Source organism: Alosa alosa, chromosome 24 (genome assembly GCF_017589495.1).
Source record: "Alosa alosa isolate M-15738 ecotype Scorff River chromosome 24, AALO_Geno_1.1, whole genome shotgun sequence".
Classification (NCBI taxonomy): Eukaryota; Metazoa; Chordata; class Actinopteri; order Clupeiformes; family Clupeidae; genus Alosa; species Alosa alosa.
This window is the reverse complement of record NC_063212.1, coordinates 718,798-746,781: the sequence shown is the minus strand read 5'-3', so window position 1 is coordinate 746,781 and position 27,984 is coordinate 718,798. Positions and strand designations below refer to the sequence as shown.

At 43.3% G+C, this 27,984-nt stretch overlaps 1 protein-coding gene across 1 annotated transcript; it reads right to left on the bottom strand.

The window, feature by feature from the left end:
* Window positions 1–147: 147 nt before the first annotated feature.
* zgc:158659 (uncharacterized protein LOC791141 homolog) lies at window positions 148–22,524 on the bottom strand. Its single transcript, XM_048235881.1, is given in 23 exon segments — window positions 148–2,833; window positions 3,660–3,811; window positions 4,173–4,290; window positions 4,603–4,773; window positions 5,916–5,994; window positions 6,757–6,878; window positions 7,781–7,887; window positions 8,054–8,225; window positions 8,825–8,928; window positions 9,213–9,377; window positions 9,748–9,829; window positions 11,436–11,560; window positions 12,425–12,556; window positions 14,277–14,429; window positions 15,077–15,182; window positions 16,149–16,234; window positions 16,729–16,980; window positions 17,846–18,096; window positions 18,528–18,737; window positions 19,194–19,206; window positions 19,208–19,357; window positions 19,544–19,763; window positions 22,227–22,524. Coding segments are annotated over 22 exon segments (3,213 nt in total). The 5' UTR covers window positions 19,733–19,763; window positions 22,227–22,524; the 3' UTR covers window positions 148–2,559.
* Window positions 22,525–27,984: the final 5,460 nt, after the last annotated feature.

The window sequence follows — 27,984 nt, the reverse complement described above, 5'->3', positions numbered from 1 at the left end:
CAAGTTTTCAAGATACTCAGGGATGTTTAGATTCCACTTTCCCATACATTGATATTAGGTAACACTTCTCATTTTAAAATATCCACAAGCACCCAACACACATACACACACACTCCTAGGGCTTATTTAACATGTAGTCCTGCACAATTTGGCATCTTGAAATGTTTATTAAGATAAATATCACTAAAACATCCGAACATCATAATACTCAAGAGATCACTCCAAAGTTTCAGAACATTAGGCTCGACCTTGAGGTCACGTTAAGATCACGTGTGCCAACATGAGTACAAACCTAAATGAAATATAGTATGTTCCATGGTCATCACCCCCATCACTACGTCACTAACGACTACGGCTACCCACACAGGACATATGTAACTCTCTCCGAATGGATAATTGAGACTCTAATGAATGGTGCTTCTGTTTTTTTTTTAGGGGTGCTCTGTGTGTCCAAAACACAGACGCACCACTCAGGCGCTAAGGTGCTAATGGCAAATGAGTAATCAACAAAGAGAAGATCAAATTTCACAACTCAGTCATGCAGACAAGAGACATTTGTTCATTTCAGATGTTGATATATTAGAAACAACATAGTATAGTCACAAAGACTTGAATGAAATGGAGTTCCTGAAATTTAGTGTTGTTTTTAAACTCTGCTTGATTTGGACCCCAACTCAACTCAAATGCATTATGAATTAACAAAAGTAGCTCCATGAGTCAATCAAATATATCTTAACAGATATTTGGAACGGACCACCTGGTAACATCTACAAGTAACACAGACATCAGTTGCAGTGCTGAACCTGCTGTTGAGAGACAGCGAGCAGGCCACACATCATCCCCTGCCATTGTTCGGTTCAAAAAGAGGATTTCAAAATTCAAGATTCAAGATCAGCTCAGATTTGGTCAAAGAGAAAAATATTTTTTTTTATCTTACTTAAAGTTACTCCCTTGAGACAGATTGTCTTGTTAATGATTCTTAATATTTTTTTCAAACAATTTAAATCCCTGATACAAAAAATCTCAGCGTGCCCTGTACACACCATGCTACTGTGCTCTCTTGACAACAGGCTATAGCTGGTGTTCATCATTATTGATGAGCCCAAACTGAAACAAGATTGTCTTTCTCTGGTTGAAACAGCAGGAGCTGTGGGTTTGTACAGGGCCGAACTGCAATCACAGTGGCATTCATGCTGGTTTTTTTCAATACTCAATTTAAAAACAGTTACCTGTCTACATCATAAATAGTAGACTTCAAACAACATAGAACCAACGTGAAAGTGTTAGCTTACAGGTTTTTGTTTTGCAAAATATCAATTAATATACGTCAATAGGAAGACTGGAGATAACAGAAGAACGTTTAAGGTGGGTTTTTTTGTCAGGTGCAATGCATCCTGGGGAACCTCTCCATTTTGGCTTTGTGGTGGCAGTGCCCTTTGAACTTTGACCCTTTGTGGAACCCTGAGGAGGCAATGACCTGGAGAAGGCGGGGCAAACCTTAAATTCATCAGGCCCCTGCCATCATTGCCAGCAATGCAATAAACAGTTGAGTCACTTTTTCTCACAATCACCTTCATCATCGTTGTCTTGTCCTTGCACCAACTCCACAAGTCCCACAATCTGTAGTGCATTTTGTGTGTGTATCTATTTGTGTGTAACTAAGACTTTTGATTGTCCTTGTGCATCTGTGTGCCATAAGTGAGGCTGTGTGTGTGTGTGTGTGTGTGTGTGTGTGTAGCAGCAGAGGTGTGTGAGTTAGTGCTTCAGTGAGATTTGATCTCCTCTATTCAGTGCAGTCACTTCACCTCCACTTAGCCACTAAACATATTGCTCACTAGTGTGTGTCTAGGTGTGTGTGTGTGTGTGTGTGTGTGTGTTCGTCTGAATGTGAATGGAGTGATTGTGTTAAGGGAGAATGGGTGAGTTAGGTGGGTGTGGTTGTATGTGCTGAGTGTTCAGAAGGCATAAGTCTAGTGTGTGTGTGTGTGTGTGTGACCCATGCGTATTAGATATGTCACTACTGCTATGGGAATGTCTGTTTGCTATGTGTCTCCTGCTCATATGCCTTAATGTGTCAGATTTGAGTAAGGTGTGGTGCCAGTGTGTAAATGTATGGGGATCACTGGCCAGGGTGTGTGTGTGTGTGTGTGTGTGTGTGTGTGTGTGTGTGTGTGTGTGTGTGTGTAAATGTATGGGGATCACTGGCCAGGTTTGTGTGTGTGGGAATTTGGGTGAGCAGAAGTAATCCTTGCAAGGGTAACATCACTGGTCTGTTAGTGTGTGTGAGAGTGTGTGTGTGTGTGTGTACCTTGCAAGGGTCATCACGGCTCTGTTAGTGTGTGAGAGTGCTGTCTCTATCTGTTCATGTTTAATATTCACTGATATGTTTCATATGTTTTGTGTGAGTATGTTTATGAGTGTAAGGGTTTACTGCTCACTGGCTTTTATCAGATGGCATGTCGTTGTGCACTTTGTATACGTTATGTATGACGTGTGTGTGTGTGTGTGTGTGTGTATGAGTGTATGAGTGAGTGAATGTGTATGAGTGTGTGTCTGTGGTTAATGCTCATTGGGCATGTGGCGGATGGTGTGGAAGATCCAGTCCATCTTGGTGGTCCAGCCGCCGTGGTGGGCGTCGTTCATCTGCTTGGTGAAGTACTCTAGCGCCTCCTGCTGGCTCTTCTCCAGCGCCAGCGTCTTGCGCAGGTAGGCGATGTCATCGAAGCTCTGCAGCTCGGGCATGCCGCAGCCCAGCAGCAGTGAGAACAGGTTGATGAACAGGCTGGCGTGCTGCCGGATGGCCAGGTAGGCCTTATAGCACATCTCCTGGAACCTGTGCACCGTGGTGAAGGAGGAGAATTAGAATTTGACACAGCAACAACAGTGATTATGATCCAATGATTACTGAAATAGATGTCAGTCCTCATTAAAAATACCCAAATAAATGAACAAACTGAATAGATACACAAATAATGAATGAAAATTCAAAGCGTAAATGTTTTGCGGAGCCTGAGGGAGAGGAGATGAGACAATAGGAGGGAGGGAAACAAATAGCAACAGGAGGAGAGAGCAGAAGAGGAGGATGGGAAGATGCAACTGAAGACAGAGAGAGGTGAATTGAGAGAAACAATGGTAACACTTTACTTGACATAAAAGTGGCATGACACTATCATGAACACATGACACTATCATGAACACATGACACTGTCATGACACATGAACCGTAACCCTAACTCTAACCCTAACCCTTACCCTAATCCTATCCCTAACGAAACAAATGACACACTAACAGAAGCGTTATGCCATAAACGTTCATGACTTGTTTATGACACGTTCATGACTTGTTTATGACACGTTCATGACAGTGTTATGTTGATACTGCCAAGTAAAGTGCAACCGAAACAATACAGAAGAAGATGCATGGAGAGAGAAAATAGTGAGAGAGGGAAGAGAAGAGAGAAAAGCAGAGGTAGAAGGGTCATTGTCAGATGCAAACAGTAGGGGGCATTATTCCTCCATGCCTGGATATAAGAGACAAGACAATTTCTATATATTTATTATTTGTGAGTGTAAGATTGTTTTTTTGTTGGTGTGAAAAAGACTGTATATGTGTGTGTGTGTGTGTGAGAGAGAGAGATTAAAGAGGAGTGTGTGTATACCTCTCAAACTCCTTAGTCTTAGTGCACTCCTGCACGCCCTTGCTGATGACTATGAGAAAGTCCTGAGTGAGCACAAATGGCACTCGTTCACGCTTGTAGCCAAATTTCTTCTTCTTGTGGTCCAGGAAATGACCAAAGTCTATGTGAAACAGCTGAGAAAGAGGGGGAGAGAGATTGGTGTGAATGAGGGTTCTTATCCTTATGGTCCAGGAGGTGGTCAACATCTATATAAATGACCTAAGAGAGGGACATGTGTTTGGTGTAGATAGGAGTGGGAAAGCCCAAACACCTTTGGATGTGCCCATATCAGTGGTAGTGAACACTAAGTGCACAGTTGTTCTCATCTATGTGATATTTATAAGGCCCTGTTTATAGGGCCCTAAAATGAAATTAAGTTAAATGTGGATTAAATTAAGCAGTGCTGGATTTCCGTAATACCCACAAGTAATTATAGAATGGCTAGTCTGATCTGGCCTGTTGTACTTCACTTTGTGTGTGTGTGTGTGTGTGTACCTGTCCGTTCTCTTTCACCATGATGTTGCTGTTGTGCCTGTCCCCAATGCCCAGGATGAAGGTGGCCACACAGTAGCCGGCACATGAGCGGGTGAACAGATCTATGGCTTTATCATACCTGAGGGGAAGGATAAGGGGAGAGATGGGGTGAACAAGAGATACATCTCCTCCATAATAACAGACACACATACAGTATAGATGAGCAGCCACACATGCATTATTAGCTGGGGGAACAAGACAATTAGAGGAGAAAGAAAAAGATGAGAGGACAGAGCATGACCAAGAGGAGCAAAAGTTTCATTTCAGTTCCATTTTATTTATATAGTGCTAATAGCAACTGATTTTGTCTTGAGGCGCTTTATGGAGCCTGGAGCCTCAAGCCTCTAGACCAAGCTCAATGATGAGAGGGGCAAGGAAAAACGTGACTCACGCCTCGCCGCGGTTCTTGTCTTTGATCCAGTGGTGCAGTGTATTGCTGTTGAACTGTAGTGCCCCCTTGAGGCCACCTTTGCATTGGATCTGCATGATGGTGTAGGAGTTCTTTACCACCTCAATCAGCCCCACGCAGTCACCTATGGACAGGCAGCCATAAGGCAGCATTCTGCTCACACAAAAACAGAGACCGACACAGACAGAGAAAAAGGTAAGCCTGGCATTTTTCAGTCTGCTGCAATCCAAAGTTCAGGAGGATTTTTGACATGGTGATGAGACATAAAGTTCATTTGATTCCATTGTCCATTGTAATACTCTTATATAATATTGTTAGACTTCATGTAACAAACTCATGAGAGCCATAAGATTTATTCACTGCTGTGGCCACAGTAACAAGCAATCTTGCTGTAAAAACCAAAGTCTTGAAAAATACATTATATTGCTGGCAGCATTTACAGCACAACAGTATACTACAGAAAGTATACATCATTGTACAGCAGTGTACTACAGAAAGTACTCATTATTGTACAGAAGTGTACTAAAAGTATGCAGTCAATAAATTAAATGTGGTATATGCAGTTTCTGCAGTTCAACTGCAAAGATGTTGGGTAACCAAAGTGGCACATCACAATAAGGCCTGCATACACTTCCTATTTGAGTCATGGGATATTTCCAGTTCTAAAACAGATAGTCCTGGTCCTTGATTTTGATTGGCTGAATCACATTGAATGCCATTGCAAAACCCAACAGAACCCTTCATACTGACCACATTTGATTCTATATTACTGACCTGCAAAATGATTAAAAAAAGGTGGAGTTTCTACATCTCGCCATTGCTTGGCAACCATTCTGATAGAAGAAATACATTTCTTGGCGGAAAAATGATTATCTATGAATAAATCATTACATTTCTTGTTGCTGTGCCTCTATTTTATGAAATCTTGCCAGGTATATGTAGCAACTGTTTTAGAAAACAGCTAAGGGGGGTTTTAGGCACTCTGCTTTGCACTATGCCTAACAATGTCCGTTAGCTGTTGTAAAATCTCTGGAACCTGCGGCCTCTTCAGGTTGCCATTGAAGACTCTTTTTCAAGCACAGACTTACTGTTCAATTGGTTTACCTGATTATTTTCCACAATCCTGTTGTGATACAGTATTGCACTGTGAATGACTTATCCAGTAGTATAGTAACACTGCAGATTTCACACAAATGTCTAAATGTAGAGTGTGATCAGCCTCTCAGTAAGTAGAGGGATGGCATGGGTGTGATTCAGTAAGGGGACAGCACACTGTGATTGGCATAGCTGGTTACCTCAAATCCAAGCCCTGGTTTTGCCAGATGTTCTCCATAATTTTAATGATCTGAAGAGTCAGCATATCCTGCCGCAGATCTGAGGACAAACATAGACAAATGCACACGCACACACACACACACACACACACACACACACACACACACACACACACAAACATATCCCCATTGGCACAGTGTCCTACATGAAATAGGACAGAAGGACATAGGACAAAAAGGTGCTCTAAGCGATGTTGGGTAACGTCACTTCTGTTGACGTTCAAACTCCCCCTCACACCCGTGCAATTGGAACTCTCCTGAATGCGTATCTTGTCGGTGAATAGCTGGAAAAGTTTATGTTTCATGGTCCAGTCTGCACCAGACTGTTTTTGTTGCCATTTTTGGAGCCTGGGCTGTCTACAGAGACCATGTTTTTTTTACAGTGTATTCAGGGGACAGGTCGCTGGCGGATTGTGAGGAGATCTTTGCTGTATGTGATAAAAAATGTTTTAGCTTAGAAACCGCTTAACATCACTTAGAGCACCGTTAATAATACAATAGAACAGAGTTTTTTACTTTCACAGTTAACGCTCAGTTTTGATGTTAAAAGGACAAATGCAAAATAGTGGAAAGGGGTACCTATATAAGCTCTGTCAAACACATACACACACACACACACACACACACACACACACACACAAACTTATAAATGGCACAAATAAATTTTAGATGTTTTGTGTCATGTTGACTACTGCTATAAACAGAGACAACCACTCTCTTTCTCTCTCTCTCTCTCTCTCTCTCTCTCACACACACACACACACACACACACACACACACACACACACACAGTTATACACACCATCCCCGTTTTTGAAGATGACCTCATTGTTGGTAAACAGCAGTTCACTCATGATGTCAGGATTCTCCCAGTTGAGCCAGAGGGGACGTTTTGCTGAGGACATGATTCTGCATTCCTCTAACCTTAGACAGAAAGAGAGACAGATAAAGGAGGAGTAGAGAGTGGTATGGACAGAACAGAGAGAACAATGAAAATGGGAAGAATGGAAAGATGAGAAATGAAAATGTGGAACAGAGTGAGGAGGTTTCTGGCTACATTCTGCTGTTTGATGGGTATTGGTGCACCAAGAAGACAGCATAGAGTTCACTTGAAAACAACCCTTTCTTCTAGTTTCATGGAAATTGGTCTGGTAGATTACTTTTTGAAATTCTACTTCCAGACAAACAAACCACACCAAAAAAAGCTCCCAGGTAGAGGTGAAAAAGACACAAAAGTATACCACGCACACACACACACACACACACACACACACACACACACACACACACACACACACACACACACACACACACATTTGCCCTCATGCTGTGGCTGCTGTATTATTTAATCAGCAGGAAAACTGGCTGATATTTTTAGCCTAGAGAAGGGAAACGAGCAGGCTACTGTTACCCAATCCTTCTCCTTCTCCCTCTGTCTGTTCCTCTGTTCTTTCTCTGTTCACCCCTTCAAAGTATAAGTTTAAGTATATACTCTTTTGACTCCTTTAGCCTCTCTAACTGATTTATTTTCCTTTATGCACATATCTGTGTTAATATAACCTTTTTTGTGTGTTACAGTGTATGTGTGTGTGTGTGTGTGTGTGTGTGTGTGTGTGTGTGTGTGTGTATGTATGAGTTTGTGTGGTGTTTGCATGTGTGTGTGTGTGTGTGTGTGTATGTGTGTGTGTGTGTGTGTATGTATGAGTTTGTGTGGTGTTTACATGTGTGTGTGCACATATAATTTGTATGTCTTAATGTATGTTGTATGTATGCCACTCATACCCACTGTCTTGTTTGTGTATGTGGCTATGAGTGTGTGCGTGTACCTGAGGTTGCCCAGTTGGTGAACTGGGTTCAGGGGGGAGACGAATCCCTGCAGGGCCTCCATGTAGTCCGGGCGGGACATATGCTCAACCAGGAACTTCATCTGGGTCTGCGATAGCGAATCAGCACACAGCACTCCTCAGTTCATCCAATAGAAACTCGCAGCTAGCCATCATTGAATCACTCAATTTGTATGGTGTCAAACATGGTGACCACAAGAGTCCACGACACAAATGGAGAGACAAAAAGAAGAAGGGGAGAGAGAGTACCTTTACCTTCTGGGTCTCGTCTTTCTTCTCCTGCTTGAGTGTGTCCGTCAGGTTGACCAGCTTGTCCATGGCCTCCACTTGTCGGTTCAGGTGCTTCAGGTACATCCCGCACGCCCGACAGAAGGCCTCCAACAGCAGGCCAAAGCGCCGGGACACGGTCTTATTGTGCATCTCCGACCTGCCCAAACATAATCTCCTCAGCATTGTACTCTTTTGTCATCAGCACCTTAAAACCACATGACTTCTATAGCCAACAGCAATATAACTATCACTGGGACAATTAATCTGTCAGGTCAATCTCAAACAACTCAATCAGCATAACTGTAAGTATTTGTCATTTAGTCTGACCATCTACCACATTTACAGGGGTCAGTTAGACAATATTGTCATAACATACCAATCACAATCACTGCAAAACCCTTTGCAATACGCCACTGTCACAATCAACATCACATTTGTACTTGCCCCTGCTTACTCTAAGGGGTTCATTCATATTTTTTTTTTTATATATATTTTATTTAAGTACATATTTTTGAGCCTTTGGCCTTTTATTCAGACAGGACAGTGAAGGGTGACAGGAAGTCAGTGGGACAGAGAGATGGGATGGGGTCAGGAAATGACCGCAGGTCGGATTCGAACTTGGGTCCCCATGGGCACTTGGACCTGCACATGGTAGCCTGTTGAGCCACAGTGCCCCCAGGTTCATTCATATCTTATGGTGCTACCTACATTAAATTCAACTGAACTGAACTTTTCAGATCTGAAAGTCATACTCACTTGAGATGCCAGAAGAAGAAGTGTCCTATTCTCTGATTGGTCAGGGCTTTCTTAATGAGGAAGCGGGCTAAAGGATTATCAAGGTACATCTCATATTTCAGTACCTAAAACACATACACACACACACATTATACACACAAATACTACAAACCATTTTATACACAACAGAAATACACACAGTCCCATACACTATTTTCACAGTCATCACAAATTAGCAGGCTTCTGACACAGGTACTGCTGGCTGCTCTTGCTGCTTCTCAGCCCAGGACTTTGTGTGACTGCTGGGCTTTGGGCAAATGATGGGGGCCACCCAAGCCAAGCACACACCAAACAGCCAAAAACACACACACACACACACACACACACACACACACACACACACACACACCTGCACGAGCTGCAGCAGGTACTGGCTGAGCTTGTCGTCGGTGAGGCCCTGCACCAGACACCGCAGGGCGAACTCGCGCACCATCGGGTCGGGGAAGTTACAGTCCAGCAGCTCTAGCGCAGACTCCGGCTGCATCAGGGGCCAGTCCTTCAGCAGACAATACATCTGGAGGAGAGAGAGAGATGGAGAGAGAGAGAGAGAGAGAGAGAAAGAGAGAGAGAGAGAGTTTTAGAGCCTTAGTGATTGATTATATCATATAAGAGAGGCATGACATGCAGGAGGAGGGATGATAGTGTAGGCAGATGAAAGAGAGGAGAGACTGGGAGAGAGCCAGTGGGGACATGGTAAAGATAGACAGATAGCAGAATGTGAAAAAAGAAAGGGATGATCTTGATGAGTGTGAGCGTGGGCTGTTGAAAGAGATGAGAGAAAGGGGGATAGTGAGCATAAGACAAAGGTAAAGTGATGTGAGAAAAGAGAGAAAAAGGCTGACAGTGAGTGTGGGTAGCTTAAAGAGAGGAGCGTCTGGGCTCACCTGAGACACCTCATCACGGGAGTTCCACTTGACGGCCTGCAGCAGCTTGGGAAGGCTTTCTGGGATGTTCACACAGTAGTGCCTGAGGAAGGCCGGAGGAGAGGAGGAGGAAGAAAGAGAGAGACAATAGAGAGATAAAGTGTGAAAACATAAGAAGGGCATTCTTCCCCAAATTCCAAGTAGGTATCTCACACTATTGTGACAACAGTGACAAAATGGCCATACTTCTTGGCGAAGGGCCCTCTGCTGCCTTAGCAGCACAATTTATCTTGAACTGTGAGGATCTGAGGGACTCAACCTTTACTTCTGTTAATTCTAGATCTATAACCATCCCCACACTGATGTACCCCTCCCACCCCATTTATGTATTCATTATTTTATTTTTTATTTCCTTTAATGGTCTTATTACGTGTTGTTGTATGTTACTATCAACAATAGCTTCAACAACACTTTTCCCATACAGTCATGCTAATAAAGCAACTTTAAATTTGAATTTGATAAAAACATTGCTAACTCAAGCTTACTCTTCTTAGTTCTTGTACTATGATACTTTTTTTTCAGCAAATCTTGTTACAGACTGGATTGTTCAGTTCAATTTCATTCAGAATTCAATTCTTATAACATCATAAACAGTGAACATTGATTCATCATTAGAGAAATGGATGCCTGAAACGCCTGTCGTGTCACATGATTGTGGAATTAAAGGAGAATTCCGGTGTGATATTGACCTAAAGTGTGTTGAAACATGATACCGAGTGTGAACGTATGTCTCATAGCTCACCTCGGCTTGTCCCCTGTACTCAGAAATCTGCCGCTAGTTAGCCAATGCTACCAACAGGGTTTTGTTGTGGTGCCTCGGGCATCGGCCTAGCCATGAAAATAAATCACTGTTTTACACCAGTGTAAAAAAATCACTGTTTTACACGAACAGGTATGATAAGGGATCAGATTCCAAAAATAATTCAGTGGAAATGCATGGATTCCAGTTGCTGCTACTAGAAGCAACTGGAATCCATGCATTTCCACGGAATTAGTTTTGGAATCTGATCCCTTATCATACCTGTTTGTTCGTACTCGTCGCTCTACTTATCGTGACTAAATTCAAGATGGCGTCGAACGGTAAAATTCCTTAAGGTACTGTCTGTATAAATCGTCTTGTAAATAATCTACCAGTGCTTTTTCAAAGTTCTCCATGTCTCGTTTTAAATATCAAGGCCCTCAGAAGTCCACCAATGAAGTATGGAGCTACTTTGAGCCTCGTAAATGGTGTAAAACAGTGATTTATTTGCATGGCTAGGCCGATGCCCGAGGCACCAGAACGAAACCCTGTTGGTAGCATTTGCTAACTAGCGCCAGATTTCTGAGTGCACGGGACAAGCTGAGGTGAGCTATGAGACATACGTTCACACTTGGTATCATGTTTCAAGCCACTTTAGGTCAAAATCACACCGGAATTATCCTTTAAAGGCTCAGACTACACACAAGAAACAATCCTGGAAACAAGCAACTGTTTCCCACAGAGGATTGGGACAACAAAGCCTTCTCAGAAATGACAAAAAATGTGACAGGGGAAACCCCCCACCCCCATCCCCACGAGATAATTTGTGCTTTTTCACTCAGGGATCACCTCTGCGATGATGGAGTAAAGGAGAAAGGCAAGGGAAAAAACTACAAACATGGTGGCTCACCGGTGCCTCCACAGGAAGTCTTTCTCCTGCTCTGAAAGCTCATAGAGTGGGTCTCGGCTGCACAGGCTGCGCAACTGCTCGCCATCCACCTGCGACACCGTGCTGTCACACGCCAGGCGGCTGCTCTGGAGATCAGCACACAGGCCAGAGGGCAAAGGTCACAACCATGGGGATCACAGACACGACTGCATGATGATGTTAACACACAGTAATAACCATGGGGATCACAGACACGACTACATGATGATGTTAACACACAGTAGCCTAATAACCATGGGGATCACAGACACGACTACATGATGATGTTAACACACAGTAATAACCATGGGGATCACAGACACAACTACATGATGATGTTATCAGTAATAACCATGGGGATCACAGACACAACTACATGATGATGTTAACAGTAATAACCATGGGGATCACAGACACAACTACATGATGATGTTAACACACAGTAATACAAACTATGCATGTCTACCCCTCCCTCTTTCTTGGTCTCTCTCCTTTCTGAACCACTCCCTTCTCTCACTTTTCCCCCAATCTCATTTTCCTCATCTCTCCCTCTGCTCCACCTCTCTCTCTCTCTCTCTCTCTCTCTCACACACACACACACACATACTCTCTTTCTCTCTCTCTTTCTCTCTTGCTCACACACATCTCTCTCTCCCTCTCTTCTGCCTCACATGTTGTAATGCCTTTCCCCCTCCTCTGCCTTCTCCACATCCTCTCTCTCTCTCTCTCTCTCTGTCCTTTTCTCCTCTGCCTACTCTTTCACTCTATTTCCCTCTCCCCTCCTCCCTCAGTGGGGGAATTGTTTATCTTTTGTTTTGTTGTTTTCTCTGTGGGTGTTTTTTTTCTTGCTTGGGTTTTTAGAACATCTTAATGTTAACTTATTGTGGGTTTCCTTTTTACTGCTAATAAAATGTCAGTCTCTCTCCCTCTCCCTCTCTCTCTCCCTCTTTTCCACTCTCTCTCTGCCTCACCAGGCCCATGCAGTAGTTATATCCCAGCTCTCTGGAGATGACCCAGTTGGCGTGCTCCTCAATCTGCTGCTCGTCCGGGAAAATGACCGTCTGGTTGAACCAGGAGAACTCCAGCTCCACACACGGAGTCTCCTGTGAACAGAGGAGGAGCAGGAGGAGAAGGAGGAGTGAGAGAACGGGGAGAAAAACAGAGGAGGAAGGATACAGAGGAGAGAAAATAAATAGAAAGGGGCATTAAGAAAGGGGGAGTGAATAGGAAGATACAGGAGAAGAAGTAAAAAGAGGAGCATGAAGAGGACAGGAAAAGGGTAACAGAACAGAGGAGGGGCGTGTGCAGAGGAGAGAAAGGAGAGAAAAGAAAGTGAGGAGGCAAGCAAAAAGAGTGAGAGAAAGAGACGAATGAGAAAGGGAACAGGGGAACAGAAAGGGGAAAAGTGACATGTGATGCAGAGAGAGGGAATGAGGAAAAGGGGATGAGAGAGAAGAGGGTGATGAGGAAAGACAGATGGTGGAGGGGTGAGTGAATCAGAGCAAAAGACCACATGGAGGAGAGAGAAGGGCAGAGAGAGAGAGAGAGAGAGAGAGAGAGAGAGAGAGAGAGAATGGAATATGTGAGCAGACAAGAACTAGCACACAAAAAGGAAACACATGTTTTTCTTTTGCCAGGATCTGCTAAAAAACCTTTGGCAGACTCCACGGGCGAGGTCCCATGTCTCCAGCCCAGACTGCTCCTGGTGAGGGCTCACCATGATGGTCAGAATGAAACTGGGTGGCCTGACCAGCAATCTAAACTAGCCAAAAAGTCCCACCCCACTACTTGACAGTGCGCACGTCTTTCTTTCCTTCAACCTGAAATTATGTGGAGGGAGCCATGTGGCTTAAATGGGGAACCAGACAGGGTATTTATTTAACGATTTGGTTACATAGACATTATATTCTAATTCAATATGTGAAGTCAGTATGTCCTTGTTTGATCAGCTTTGTATGAACCACAGGAGCCGTCAGAAATGGTGTACATTTTAGCAGGGGCACCGCTAGGGTTGCATTCCATAGTACGTACCATGGCCCAAGGCGCTAAATTACAAGAAATAAAGAAATCAATGAGTTTATGTCGCGATTTGCGATAGGCCTAGGCCTAGAGAAAAGACAGCTATGTAACCTAACAATAAGGATTTGCTTACACTGCTGTTTGGGTTGTCCCAAACTTTGAGACGATCCATACTCTACACATTAACTGAATCTTATCAATCTTGAAACCCGAACTGCTAAGAACAATGCACCTTTTACTGTTAAACACCTGAAAAATATTAAGCTGCTGTTTTCTTTTCATGACCAGCACTACGCTTGAATGATTTATGATTGAATGGAACGTTGCGTTTTTAAGCGCCAGAACTGCTTATTATGTCATGACAAAGTTTACACCAATCATTTACACCAATCATCATCTTCCTTATGTTGAGATGTCCATTCTCTTTGCCCTAAACATAGGCTATCATTTGTGCACAAAGAATGTTTCATTTAAGACAGTACACAAGCCATCTTTATTGCTGTAATATTGAATGATTTCATGAATAAAGCGTTGAAAAATTGTACGCACAGTGCATACAGGATTACGGCTGGCGGCGCCAATGCATTTTAGAATTTACCTCCAGATCTTAACTGAGAAGAGAGTTCTGAAAATCTTCTGTGATGCTTGATGCCTGTGTGTGGGGCATCCCTGGCCTTTACTCCTGCAAACTGTCTGGGATGTCTGCCCTTGAACCTTGACCTTTATGACCTATGTGGGGCATCCACACTTTGACCTGCACCGGACGCCCACGCTTAAATTTTGACCCCTGACCCTGTGGCTGACCTTGTTGGGGTTGGATCCAGCAACGCCAATGGGGTTGAGTAGGTCCTCCATGCCGTGCGGGACGGGCCAAAGGCTCAGGGCCACCTTCCCGCTCACCAACGTGTCCTTGTAGTCAAACAGATTCACATTGCCCCAGGCCAGTGGACAGTGCTCCTGCACACACACACACACACACACACACACACACACACACACACACACACACCACACACACACCACATACACACACACACACACACACACACACACACACACACACACAGAGAGAAAGAGGTAAGCAAGGCACATACAGCATGTACAGGGAGACAAAAACACTCACACATGGATGTCTGTGCACCCACAATCATATGTATATATGTATAACACACAAAAATTACAGACACAAACAATAAAACAAACACTGAAACAAATACATGGGCAGAAACAAAAACTTAAAGCTGCAGTTGGCAAGTCTGACAGATTGAGGGGATTTAGCCAAAATATTGAATGTTTACAACTCTCAAGCTGTGGATTTTTGCAAAACAAATAACAGGCTCTAGGTGGAGGTAGAAGTGCAGGTTTTTTTCTAAAACCGTCTGATTGATGTTGTTCTGTCGGAGCATAGTGTCGGTTTCAGTGAATATGATCAAAAAATCTGGCCAACTGCGGCTTTAAATGGTACTGTGTATATAACTAGAGTTCTAACATCAGCACTCCTTGTGCCTGGCATGTCCATAACTGTGTGTGTATGCGTGTGTGTTATAATAACCCCTAAATCTGAACATAAAACTGGGTGTTTGAGGTCAAGGGTGAGATGTCACCTCTTTGGCTCCCTTGCGTCCCTTCACTGAGCAGATGGAGAGACAGAGACGAGTGGCACGCGGGAGATCTGTCAGGTAGATGTCATACGTCAGCCACTCATTCCACCTGAGAGAGAAGGACACACAGAGAGAGAGAGACACCCAATCATATGTATATATGTATAACACACAAAATTACAGACACAAACAATAAAACAAACACTGAAACAAATACATGGGCAGAAACAAAAAACTTAAAGCTGCAGTTGGCAAGTCTGACAGATTGAGGGGAGTTGCCAAAATATTGAATGTTTACAACTCTCAAGCTGTGGATTTTGCAAAACAAATAACAGAGCTCTAGGTGGAGGTAGAAGTGCAGGTTTTTTCTAAAACCGTCTGATTGATGTTGTTCTGTCGGAGCATATGTCGGTTTCAGTGAATATGATCAAAAATCTGGCCAACTGGCGGCTTTAAATGGTACTGTGTATATAACTAGAGTTCAACATCAGCACTCCTTGTGCCTGGCATGTCCATAACTGTGTGTGTATCGTGTGTGTTATAATAACCCCTAAATCTGAACATAAAACTGGGTGTTTGAGGTCAAGGGTGAGATGTCACCTCTTTGGCTCCCTTGCGTCCCTTCACTGAGCAGATGGAGAGACAGAGGACGAGTGGCACCTGGAGATCTGTCAGGTAGATGTCATACGTCAGCCACTCATTCCACCTGAGAGAGAAGGACACACACAGAGAGAGAAAGTTATCCTGAATAAATGTGGCCAATTCAGAAAGTCCCTACTGAGTGCTTCTTTGAGCTAGAGAATATTAGTTAGTCGTTAGTACACTGACCTAGTGTACATAATTGTAAGTTATTATGTACATAATTTCTTGTAAAGTTATTATTGTGTTGTTGTGTATTGCTTGCAGGTGCTTGCACCATTGTGCCTCTGAGCAAGGCATTTAACCCTGCACTTAGTTTCCTGTACAGTAAGTGGCACTGGATAGGAGCGTTAGGTAATGTAATAATTGGGGTGTTAGTCACCTGGGGTTGGAACAGGGCACTCTCTGGGTAATGTAATAATGGGGTGTTCGTTACCTGGGGTTGGAACAGGGCACTCTCTGGGTGTTGACATTGTCACAGAGTGGCTCTCCTCCATGATAGATGCCTGTTCTGACATAGATCTGCAACAGACAACAGGCCCAAGCTTAGGCTAACCTCTGACCCCATTACCTAAATCACCAAACACAAATCATAATCCCTCAATTCCAGACAACAACCCTTCTCTTTCACATGACTCACTGACCTTTAATTCCTTAATTCCCAATATTACTCCCAAATCTGTAATCCTTGGTCTTCTGATACTAACCCTAAATATCAATTATGTGCTGATGTTACAGGTCTAGCTGATGCCAAATGTAGTTATACTCTTCCATTCCTATGTCATTCAAACTCTCTGCCTTCCTCATTCTGTATATGCCCCTCTACACCTTCCCCCCATCTGTTTGTCTTTGTTATGCAACCTATTTTAATCCCTCTCTATTCATCCATCCATCCACCCACTCTTCTATCGATAGATCTATCCATCTATCTATCTATCTATCTATCTTTCTATCTATCTATCTATCTATCTATCTATCTATCTATCCCTCCCTCCCTCTATCCATCCATATCTCACCTTGTCAATGTCCCTGATGTTGACGTTGACGTAGGTGGCACAGAGTAGGCGCAGGCGCAGCAGCGTGTTGAAGGCCCATAGGGAGCGGGGTGGGGACGGGTCACTGCCGCCGGGGCAAGGGCTGGGCTGGGGCGTGCGGCGGCTGTAGGAGGGCGCCACGAAGCCACTGGCCGGGAGCTGGCTGTACAGACTGTCCTTGGACACCAGCATCAGGTGGGGCAGCCGACCCACGATGATGCAGCTACGGATGTACTGAGGAGAGAGAGGGGGAGAGAGAGAGGGAGAGAGAGAGAGAGAGAGAAAGAGAGAGAGAGAAAGTCAGAAAATTAGTCAGAAAAAACAGTGACCGCCCCACAGGCTATGAACACTGAGATCTTAGAAATCACCACAGCTCCCTGAACACACCATAGAGAGAGAGGCGGGGAGGGGTAAGAGGACAAGAGTACATGTACATTCATTAATTTAGCAGACACTGTTTGGAAGCTACTGTTCTGTAATCATTAGATCCTAATCACAAATGATGAGAAGATTGAGGCAGGCGAGAGAGCTAAAGGCTAAACTGGGTACAACATAATGACAAATGGGACCTGGTGTTCCATTATCTGAACAGTGTGTCCTGGTACAAGATTACACTATATAATCACAGAAGCACTAATAACTCCAAATCACACTAGAAAAGAATTGCAACCAATTTCTCTGTTAACTCAGACACAGGCAGAGGCAAAATAATGGTATGTAATGTAAAGGTTCCTGAGGAGAGGGAGGAGAAAAGGCAAAGATCACAAACAAGAGACAGAGAGATGTGGCAAATAAAGACAGAAACAGACTCAGGGATGAGGGTGATTTTGGATGCGGACTGGGGAAAGGAGACTAAGAGAGGTGAGGAAGATGAGAAGATGGCAAAGAGACATTCCTCTGGCCAGTGTCCATAGGACATGTCCGCATCACTTTTCTGCAATCACCTACTTCATCCCCACCACTTCTGAAAACTGAAAATGAAATCTGTGTGTATCTCCTCTCCTGCTTCAAACATTCCAGAGCAAGACAGAAAACAGTGGACAGAAACCCAGAGGAAAATCCCGAGTGGGGGAAGAACGGCATTTCTGCAGCCTCACACCTTGTACTGACTGAGTGGGTACTTTTCCAGCAGGTACTCGTCGCAGCCGCACACCTTGAGGATGTACTGGCCCTGGTACTCCTGCACGCACATGCGCAGCTGCTGCGCCGACAGGTGCATGCTGCGTGTCTTCTTGCGGATGGCCTCGGCAATGAGCTGCTCGGGCAGGCTGTCGTGGCTGATCTTCAGCGTGTACTTCTGCTTGGCATTGGATGGAGACACGATCACCCAGATAGTCACGATCAAACGACCTGCAGCCGAGAGGGGGAGAGAGAGAGAGAGAGAGAGAGGAATTAGAAGGAGAGACACAGAATGATGCAGAAAGTGTGAAAGAGTTGTATGAGAGACACTGAGAAAAATGGAGAGAGGACGAGAAAGAAGCAAAGAGATGAAAGAGAAAGAGGGAAGAGAAAATGGAGAGAGCAAGAGATGAATGGGAGAAGACAGAGAGAGGACATTTCTGCACTGTATATGCTTTGGCAACACTGTTTCTTTTGTGAATGGCCGTGGCAATAAAGCTTATTGAATTCAAAAATGAAATTAAGTGGAAGAGCGAGAGGAGGGACAAGGTGAGGAAGATGAGGAAGACCAATGAATCCGATTCTCTGACATATTCACACATTCACAAATATGCGCAACACACAAACGCATCATGCGTGCACACACACACACATACACACACCTTTGTCCAGCTTGGAGTAGATGTGGGGGGGAAGGTCAGGGGAGGACTCCACATTGGGAGGGTAAACGTAGAGTGCCTGGGAGTGGGCGCCGCCCCCCTCCCTCTCCTCCATGGCCTCTCTGCACACGCTAAGTATGCTCCGCCGGAAGTCCTGCACCTCCGAGTCCTTGACCAGCTCAAACTCACAGATGGGCATGCCTATGGCAAACCCTGGGCAGAGAAGAAGAAGAAGGAGACTGAACAAAGGAATGAATACAATGACACAGAAAACAAGCTTAAATACACAAAATAATTACATGACAACAAATACCGACACTAACCCAAGAAAATGGGATAAAAAATAGGGAAAGTTTCAGCAACAAACAAAAACAAACGTAATAGGCACTATGGGTTACGACAAATGTACCAACACACACAAACACATGGACAAGATACAAACACATGGACAGACACATTGGCACAGAAATATACTAAGGAGTTTGTGTAGTGTGTTGCTATACAGTTAGACATGTTGCCAATGGCAACACAGCTAGATATGCTGACAAACTTGCACAATAGTGTAGACACGGAGAGAGGAGATGTATTCTCAGACAGTTTAGGTGAACAGTACTACAAATTCTTGAGTGCCTACACACAACACACACACGCACACAATCACAAACACACCGATCTCGCGATTGAAGGATCTTTTCCTCTCGATTGCCTATTGGCTCGATGACTTTGAGAAGGGGCTGAAAAAGCCGCAGGTCACACAGACGACGCGTCTCATCATAAAACTCCTCTCTCTCAGCCTCCTGGGTCACACCCACAAAGATGTAGCATGACTCCTCCTGTCCAGACAATGGGAAACTGTGTTACTAAGGGTCCATATGTTTCCAAAGACATCAGTCATTGGAACACAGCTTTGTTGAAGATATATCATTTCTGTTGCATTTCTGTTGTTTCTGGTTGTTTCCATGTGTGTTTGCATGTGTGTATACGTGCATGTGTGCTGTGGTGTTGTCGTCTTGCTCTACCTGCAGCAGGTGGTAGAGCGGGTATTTGCGGGCCTCGGCGAACAGCTGCTGCTTGATGGTGAGCAGTGGCGCCTCGCGCAGGCACTCGAGGCTGACCAGCATACCGTTGGGCAGGCAACAGTCCACCAGGATGCGTGGGGGCATGAGGTGGAGACCCCATAGCTCCCCCGAGGACGGCCGAGGGGCCATCACTCCCCTACACACACACGCGCCTCACCGCCTGCACAACACATAAGAGAAAAGCAAAGATGAGTATGTGGGGATGTGTTTGTGTGTGAGTTGAGGGAAGCAATAATAAACAACAATGTAAATTCAATTAATAGCCTAATGAAATACTAAAATAAATACTATAATATACAAACCATAACGCGTAATAAACTAAGTGCATGTTGAACAGATATGCCTTTAGACCCCTCTTGATATAGACAGGTAATAAGATACCCAAGTCAGGTAACTTAGGTAAGACAGATGTACAAAGAAGTTAGGAGATCAAATCTGTTGGGTTAAGTGAGATTACTCAAATTCTAAATGTTCACTTAAAAATGCCCACATATCCACAATCTGCTATGAATTCAGTATTACTTAATTTATTCATTTAGCAGACACTGTTGTCCAAAGTGACTTATGTCACCGACCGGTACATTACAAGGGATTACATTGTCCCCAGAGAAACTTAGGGTTACGTGCCTTGCTCAAGGGCATAACGGTGGAAGCTGTGAATTGAACCCACAACTTTCAGACTACTGCATGCTAGTCTAGCCCCTTAACCACTACACTACCACTGCCTACCCCTTCAAAAATTAAGTAAATTCCACCATCGTAAAGTGGTTAACTCTGGAGACTCAGAACACAGGACACTGTATTACTTTACCAATGTCAAATGCCTCAGAGTAGCGTGTAATCAAGCTTTTGGAGAGACTGACGTAAACACATCAAAAGAAAGTCTTTGTGTGCATGAGAGGAAGAGAGATCAAAAGAGGAGGGTAAGGAAGGTGTGAGGCAGGCAAGGGTATTTTGGTCAAGGGACCACAATGGGACAGATGCCTAGACAGAAAGGGTAAGGTTGTATTGTGTAGGTTGGGGTGTGGTCTGCAGATGTTTTTTTTGTGTCAATTTCGTAAATTTGCGCATAGCTAGACTCAACCCCCTTTTCTTTGTTATATTTGCTCAAGCTTTATGACTCAGTTTATTGGGGGAAACTGCCCTATCATTACTGACGGCATGAATCCATATGTCGGACTAGACTATAAGGGGGTGTCAAAATATGCGCTCGTTTGTTTTGAGGGTGTCGACGTTCCTTTATCACCCAACCCCCGCGACGCACGGAAGCGGCTGAAGAAGCAACCCGGCGCGTCAAATGCTATTCGGCGCAGCCAACGCAATCCTACGCAACACGCAGGCAAGCGGTAGAAACCGGCCGGGTGGTCAAGGCAGGACCTAACAAAAGGCGAGGAGCCGGGATGGAGCGAGCGAGAACAGAAATGTAGGGCAAGAGATCCGCCGCAGATGCACAAAGAGCTCGCTCTCGCTGTCAGTCAAAGCAGGGAAACGACAACACCCCCGCGCACTGTCCGTCTCAATCAATATAGGCTCTCCTGGGAACTATTTCAGGTGTCACACTATCCCGTGACAATTGATGACCACAGCATAACGACAGTTAGCCTTGACTATCTACCATTTTCGATGTGTGTGACTGGGTGCATTAAACAGTAGCAGGCTTTTCCAAATCGTGCAAAGGATTTGACACACTTCTTGCGCGTATTGCGCACAGTGTCTCTACAAACAGAAAATAAAATCATCGGAAGGATGATTGACAGTAGGCTACCTCTCTTTTCGACCACATTGCCATTGGCTGAATTTGGGCCATACACGCGTCTAGCCGCGGGCGAGAAGCCGGCGATACAAGAGCGTGGCGGTTATATTCCTTCTGACAGACATCAAACATAAAGGGGATGGTAATGGAGAGAACAGATTATCCCAGTCAAAACCCAAGCCCGGCAACAACGTCACTCTTTTCACATGCTTGATTAGGCTACTCTATTAAGGGGTTCGACTTGAAATGATTTGCTATCCATCATTAACAACTAACATGGATCTACTTAGCCAGGCGAAGCCAACAGGGAGCCTAGTATCAATATACCACCACTAGGCCTACACCTCTGGCTCAGATATGACATTAATTTCCAAACATATGTTACAGGCTTGATTTGATTATGCGGGTGTGCAGGCACGACAGAGCGAGCTAAAATAGCAGACAGCTGTGCCGAAAGAGACGGGCACTCACAAAAGATTGGCTATACCAATAGCCCACTGCCTTCTCCACTTCAGTAGGCATAGGGTAGCCTATACTAAAAAACTCCCCATCACCATCCCATTTCAGAATATGGTCAGCTATTTTCGAAGACCGAGGCCAAGAGATATCCTTTTGGCAAAATAGATTCTTGTCATAAACAATTTCCTTCAAATTGGTAGGACCACGGCTAACGTTAAAAATTAAATCATTCGTGACGATTCGTCATTATCTTGGCTATTCGGCACGCTACCAGCTGCTGGTGTCAATGAGATGATGACATTATGGTTGTAGACTAGTGACAGTTCCCGTTTCTAGATCTGTCCCGTTCAAAGGGGTCCGAGACAGACACCGCCCGTCCACTCATCTCCCGGTCCCCAAGTTTTTACTCACTGCTGACCGGCGCTTCCGCCAGCCTGTCCGCTCGTGTTGTCACACACTGCGGGCTCGCTTTCCCGGTATCAGTGTTCCCCCGTGCCTCCAGACCAGCGCGGGGGGGATTCACGGTCATAGCATCGTTCCTCGCTATTGAAAAGGCCCGCTTGATGTCTTCTTTAGTCCTGTCCGCCTTTAACAGATGCGTGCTCAATGTGTCTGGAACTGCCGTTTCGGTTTTTTGACTCACGGATTAACGCTTTTCTCCCCAGCGAGCGGAGACTGCCTTGCGTGGCTTTTCTGCGCGAGAACAATGCGTTCTGCCAAGGAGGGAGAATGAATTTGAGGGGGTGGGGGTATATAATCACATAATTCATGTTTTAAAGGGGACGTGCGATAGCCCGCTCTCTGCTGCTGACACTAGGTTAGCGCGTTCCTTATTCGAACGGGCGGCTTTAAGACTGGCTGTTTTTGCCTCAGCTGTTTCCAAGACGGATGATATGACACTTGCCAATGGTCTAATAGCTCAAGAAATGGCAAATTATTCGTAATTAGAAAACACATTTCAAATGAACTTATTCATTTCAAATGAACTTATTGCCTAGATGAGGCCTAGCTAGAATGAATAAACTTAATACTAATACATTAAAAAAAACACGGTGGTCATCGACACATTTTGTCCAATACTTTGGTTAAAAGGTTAAGATGAAATAGGCTAGCTTACATAACATTACAATCAACTTGAAATAAATCACTTCCCTTTGTGTAAGATAACCTGTCTGAAAGAAAGAAAACACGTAGGTCTACCCTCCCCCACATCCCTATGGTGTGATGAATCTAATTTAAATTTTGTTTTTGTTTTCCTAGAGAGCGAGAGTGGCCTCCCCTGCCACCACCACTTCTGCTTTTGTTGTTGTTGATGTTGTTGTGACATTCCCTGGTTGCCAGGCAGATGTGCCCTTGGTGACCCTAACTCTACAGAGCGAGATCAGGCTGTACATTCATGACCCCCCCCCCCACCATTCCAATCCAATCCGAATCATGCCATCATATTTGGAGATTAGTGAGCAGTCTGTTTTCCTCTTACTCCTTTCCACCAATCCACTCCTCCCTCCCTCCTCTCTTGCTTTTTCTCTTTAACAAAGGGAAACACTACGGATTAAAAGATGACATGTTATCACCCCACCCCCCCTCCCCACGTGTCACCTCTCTCCAGTCTTTGCCCTCCCTGGCGTACCACTCTCTATAGGCTCCCCCCACCACACACACACACACAAACTAAGGTCTGAGCTGCAACCGTGCTCCCTTAGATCAAGCACCTGATGGAATTCCCCTCTGAGCGCACGCATCCTCTGTCTGATAACATGTATGCTCTCCCTGTTCACTTGTGATTACATTCATGTAATTTATATGCGGAATCTAGAAAAGCCAGAAGCGCTTTGACAATAAAAGCTGAAAAAAGATTAAATTAAAATACTATTTGGCCATAATCACCAAAAGGGTGTTTGGAGAAAAAAGGAGAAGCACATGAAAACAATCCATTGACAGTGCAGCTGTAGGCGTATGTAATGCAGCCTTTGAGTTGAAATAGACTGTTATACTGTTATACTACATATTAAAACCCCTCTACAATCCACTGGGTGAAGAGGTGCTTACCACACATTTCTAATTCTTCATTGGGATTGGAGCAGATCAAACTTACTGTTCTTCAAACTTACTGTTCTGGTAGAGTGCAGTTTATTAGTATGTCTGGTTACAGGAATCAACCAAACCCATTGCAATGGAGCATTTAACTCCTTGTGCTTCGAGCTGAAATAGATCTTGGCTTGGAGAATGTAGCTTTACATTTGCACTCTGCCGAAAATGGCAGCACAAATTCACATTACTCTGAACTCAAGGTAACTTCACTTGGAAAGTCCGCCCACAGAGACTTAACAGATCATCTGTTAAGATTCAAGTTCAGTGTGTAAAATTGTTGTTGAATAATTACTCAGCATAACTTCACCCAAATCCATTCTGTAATTTGATTATTTGAACTCATTGGCAAAGTGAAACTAACTTCACTGGTCTCATAGTCAACAACAAAAGTTACACACAGCTACTTTCACTATTGACTGAAAATAGGTTACCATCGAAAACATAGCCTGAAAAAAGCAACACTTACCCCAATAATGTTCGAATGACTGAATAAAAAACCTAAAGACATTTATTCTGCAGGAGTTGCTGCTTACATCTCAGCTATTCTTCATATTTGCCTATCGCCTCACCTGATCACTTTTATCCATCATTACCAATTTGCAAATTGAATAACTACTCATTGTGAGATGTATTTCCTAATATCTTTATTCTAATTATGTTTCCCATTGTAATTGTGAAATTTGTAATGTTTTGCACGGATGTTCGCCGGTGCGCGTTTGCGGATGAGTGAAGCATGGTGAGTTGTGCACCCGCCTATATCACTGTTAATAATGTGCTCTTAAAATAACATAGAGGTTTCTCTTGGTCAGTGGCGTAATGTGTTTTAGGTAGTGTACAATAGCGATTTTTAGACAACACGCCAGACCCCTCTTCAGGTCGTTAATTGCCACACCCCTTAACCTGTTTTCAACCATGCGCCAGGTCGGAAAATAGGGCCCAGAGTGATAGATAGATAGTCAATAGATAGTTTGTTAATCATCTGGGCATCTGTAGGTAGGTAGATAACTCAGTACTCACAGGTGTGAGCAAAATGACTAAAGAAGCTGGTAGTATTCACTGCATCTTATCATCTGACCATGACAAATCACATTGGTGTTTCTCTCCATTTTATAATACGTAGGAGCATATTTTAGTCTTTTAGTTATCCATCACCAGTCAGTATGCCCCCTGCAGCTTAGTCCAGATTTCCCCACTCCATTAAGACAGTCTGACACCATCTGAGACAGCCTCAAGACACATCAGTCAATCAGAGACTGCCACTAAAGGCAGCCATGTTAGGAAGGAAACAACTAGTAATCACACAAACCTAAATAATCTGAGACATATAGGCATACACTGGACAAAATAAATCTAACATTGTCAATAAAAGCATTGCAATCTGAGTCACCAGACTAGAGTGTAGTGATGATACACCCTCCAGAATTATTGGCACCTTTGGTAAAGCTGACTAAAAACAGGTATACAAAATTATCTTTTGCCAATTTATTGTACTCTCACAATGAAAGCAATGCATAAAAATCTACCTTTTGGAGGGAAGCAATTTATTCTGAGAAAAAGGAAAATCTCATAAAGAAATAAATATTTTTAACAAAAACAAGTTGCTCACAATTATTGGCACCCCTCAAAAACAAAACATAATAGACACATTTTCCTATTTAATTTCAAATTATTTAAGTTAATCAGTGTCTGTGAACTTTCAGAAGTAGTTAATGACTTTTTTCTTTTTCACTAAGGTATGAAAATAAAATGAGTCATTTTTCAACATCGGAAAGACAAGAGAATACACTAAATTTAAGTGTAAAGAAAGTGTGTTGACATTTGTAAGTAAGGGAATGTAAAACTAGGTACTTTGTTGAAAGTGCCTATATTTACAGTTAAACAATGATTAAAAGGTTCTAATCAACTGGAAATGTGACAAACATGATTGCACAAAGACCTATGGTTATCTTACCCCCACATACAGTATGGAGAATTGTAAGATAGGAAAAAAATCCATAAGAACCACTGTTGGAGAGTTACAGAAAAAGTTATCAAGTCCCCCATAAAATCTTCAAAAGTGACCTCACTGCTAATAGATTATTTAGATGGCATGCCGGTAAAAGCCTGTCCAGTCATTTAATTACCAATGTAAACAGCAGGAGTTACTGAATGGTACCGTGACTTTGTCCGGAAGAGTGGTCTATTGTCAGATGAAATGAAAATTGCGCTCTTTGGCTAAACACTTTAGGTGTGTTTGGCGTCCATAGAAGAATGCCTATACTGAAAAGAACCCCGTGCCTAATGAAAATTATGGTGGACGGGCTGTGAGACACAAAGTATTTTTCCTTGAAAAAAAGGCTGACATAATATGCAAGCATGATTGCATCATACTTTCCCAGATATGAGTAGCCTATACTGTCTTGAAAACGATATAGCCAGCTAGCATATGAAGAGCTCTTTTCCAAAACCTATAAATCCATTTTTGAAAACATTAGTAAGTCATGCTATTTAATTGTGTATTTCAGGTAATATCAATAAAAGTGCAGTTGTGTTGTTTTGATTTAGTAAAGATAAAAAAATAACAATTACCCAATTACAGTTCCACTGAAATGACTTATAAAACGTATAAAATATATATATATTTATGAAAATGCATTGCAATGGCGGATATAGAGTTTTGGAACCTAACTCTTAATATATAGATGACCCTCACAATGATTACTAATTGATTCAATTGAATGATTGAAGTAATAATAAAATTACACTGAAAATAGCCTAGGCCTCAAGGTACTAATGTATATGATATTTTTTAGTGGGTACTATTAATTTAAATACCTAATGTAACAGTTCATGACATGGGGGGTGATGACAGCCCTTTGTTTTGGTGTGCCACCCCAAGATTTGCAATGGCCTCATCTGGCCACCTCTATTGTGATGTGTGTGGTGTGATGAAAATTGTTCGGTGTACGCTTTGCGCACACATTACCTTCAACCCTGGGGGGTAAGCCCCCCTGTCCTTCAATCCTAGTGACGTCCCTGTCATGAACCCCAAAAAAACCTGAACATTTTCAAAGGAAATCTGTCAATCTCTGCCAAGACACTAAAAGTGGGTCATGATTGGATCATTCATCAGGTCAATGAACCAAAACAAATATGGTTTACTGAACACAAAATCAAGCTTCGGCCATTGCCATCTTAGTCCCCTGATCTAAACTCCATAGAAAAACAGTGGGGTGAGTCAAAGAGGAGAATGCACGTATGCACGCAGAAAGTGTGGACCTAGGATATTGGACGATCTGGGGAGATTTTGTAAAGACGAATGGTCTTAAATGCCTTGCTTTGTATTCTCCAACTTTATGGGGTGTCATACGAGAATAAGCTGTTTTATTGCCAAAGGGAGGCTTAAAAAGGTATTACAAGCAGGGATGCTAATAATTGTGAGCGACGTGTTTTTGTTAAAAATATTTATTTATTTATATTTTCCTTTTTCTTGAAATAAATTTGCTTTCCCTAATTTGTTATACCGGTTTTTAGTCAACTTTAGCAGAGGTGCCAATAGTTCTGGAGGGTATTGTACATGGGGCACTTTGAATTTTTGAGCAATGTTGCTGGTCAACCACAGAACCAGTGCCATGTGTTCTGACTGGATGATCATGAATATTTGCCCTCTGATGATTAAAGAAAAAAATGCTGTTCAATATCAATGGGAATGTGCCAGAGCAACAGTACTCAGGGACATTGCTCAAAAATCACAGAGATAAACAGAGTAAGTTAATTAGATTGCCTGTGCTGACAATTCAAAAGCAACACAGCCTAGCCTAGTATAGACTACTTACAGTTGTTAACTTGTTCTGGGATTCAAAACCTCTGGTTCCGTAGCCAAGCAGCCTCATAATCCCTGATTTCTGATCCAGTCCTCTTCACTGAAGTCCAACTTTTTACACAAGCTGATTTACTTAGTCTGACAAAGCAAAACAAACTCTTCTTGCAGTTGATCAGACAGCCAGAGATATCTTTTAGTATCAAAATGTAAAATCTAAAGTCTTTGCATTATTTCAGTCTGTGTAGGACTCACTCTCATACATAACCATAAACTTAC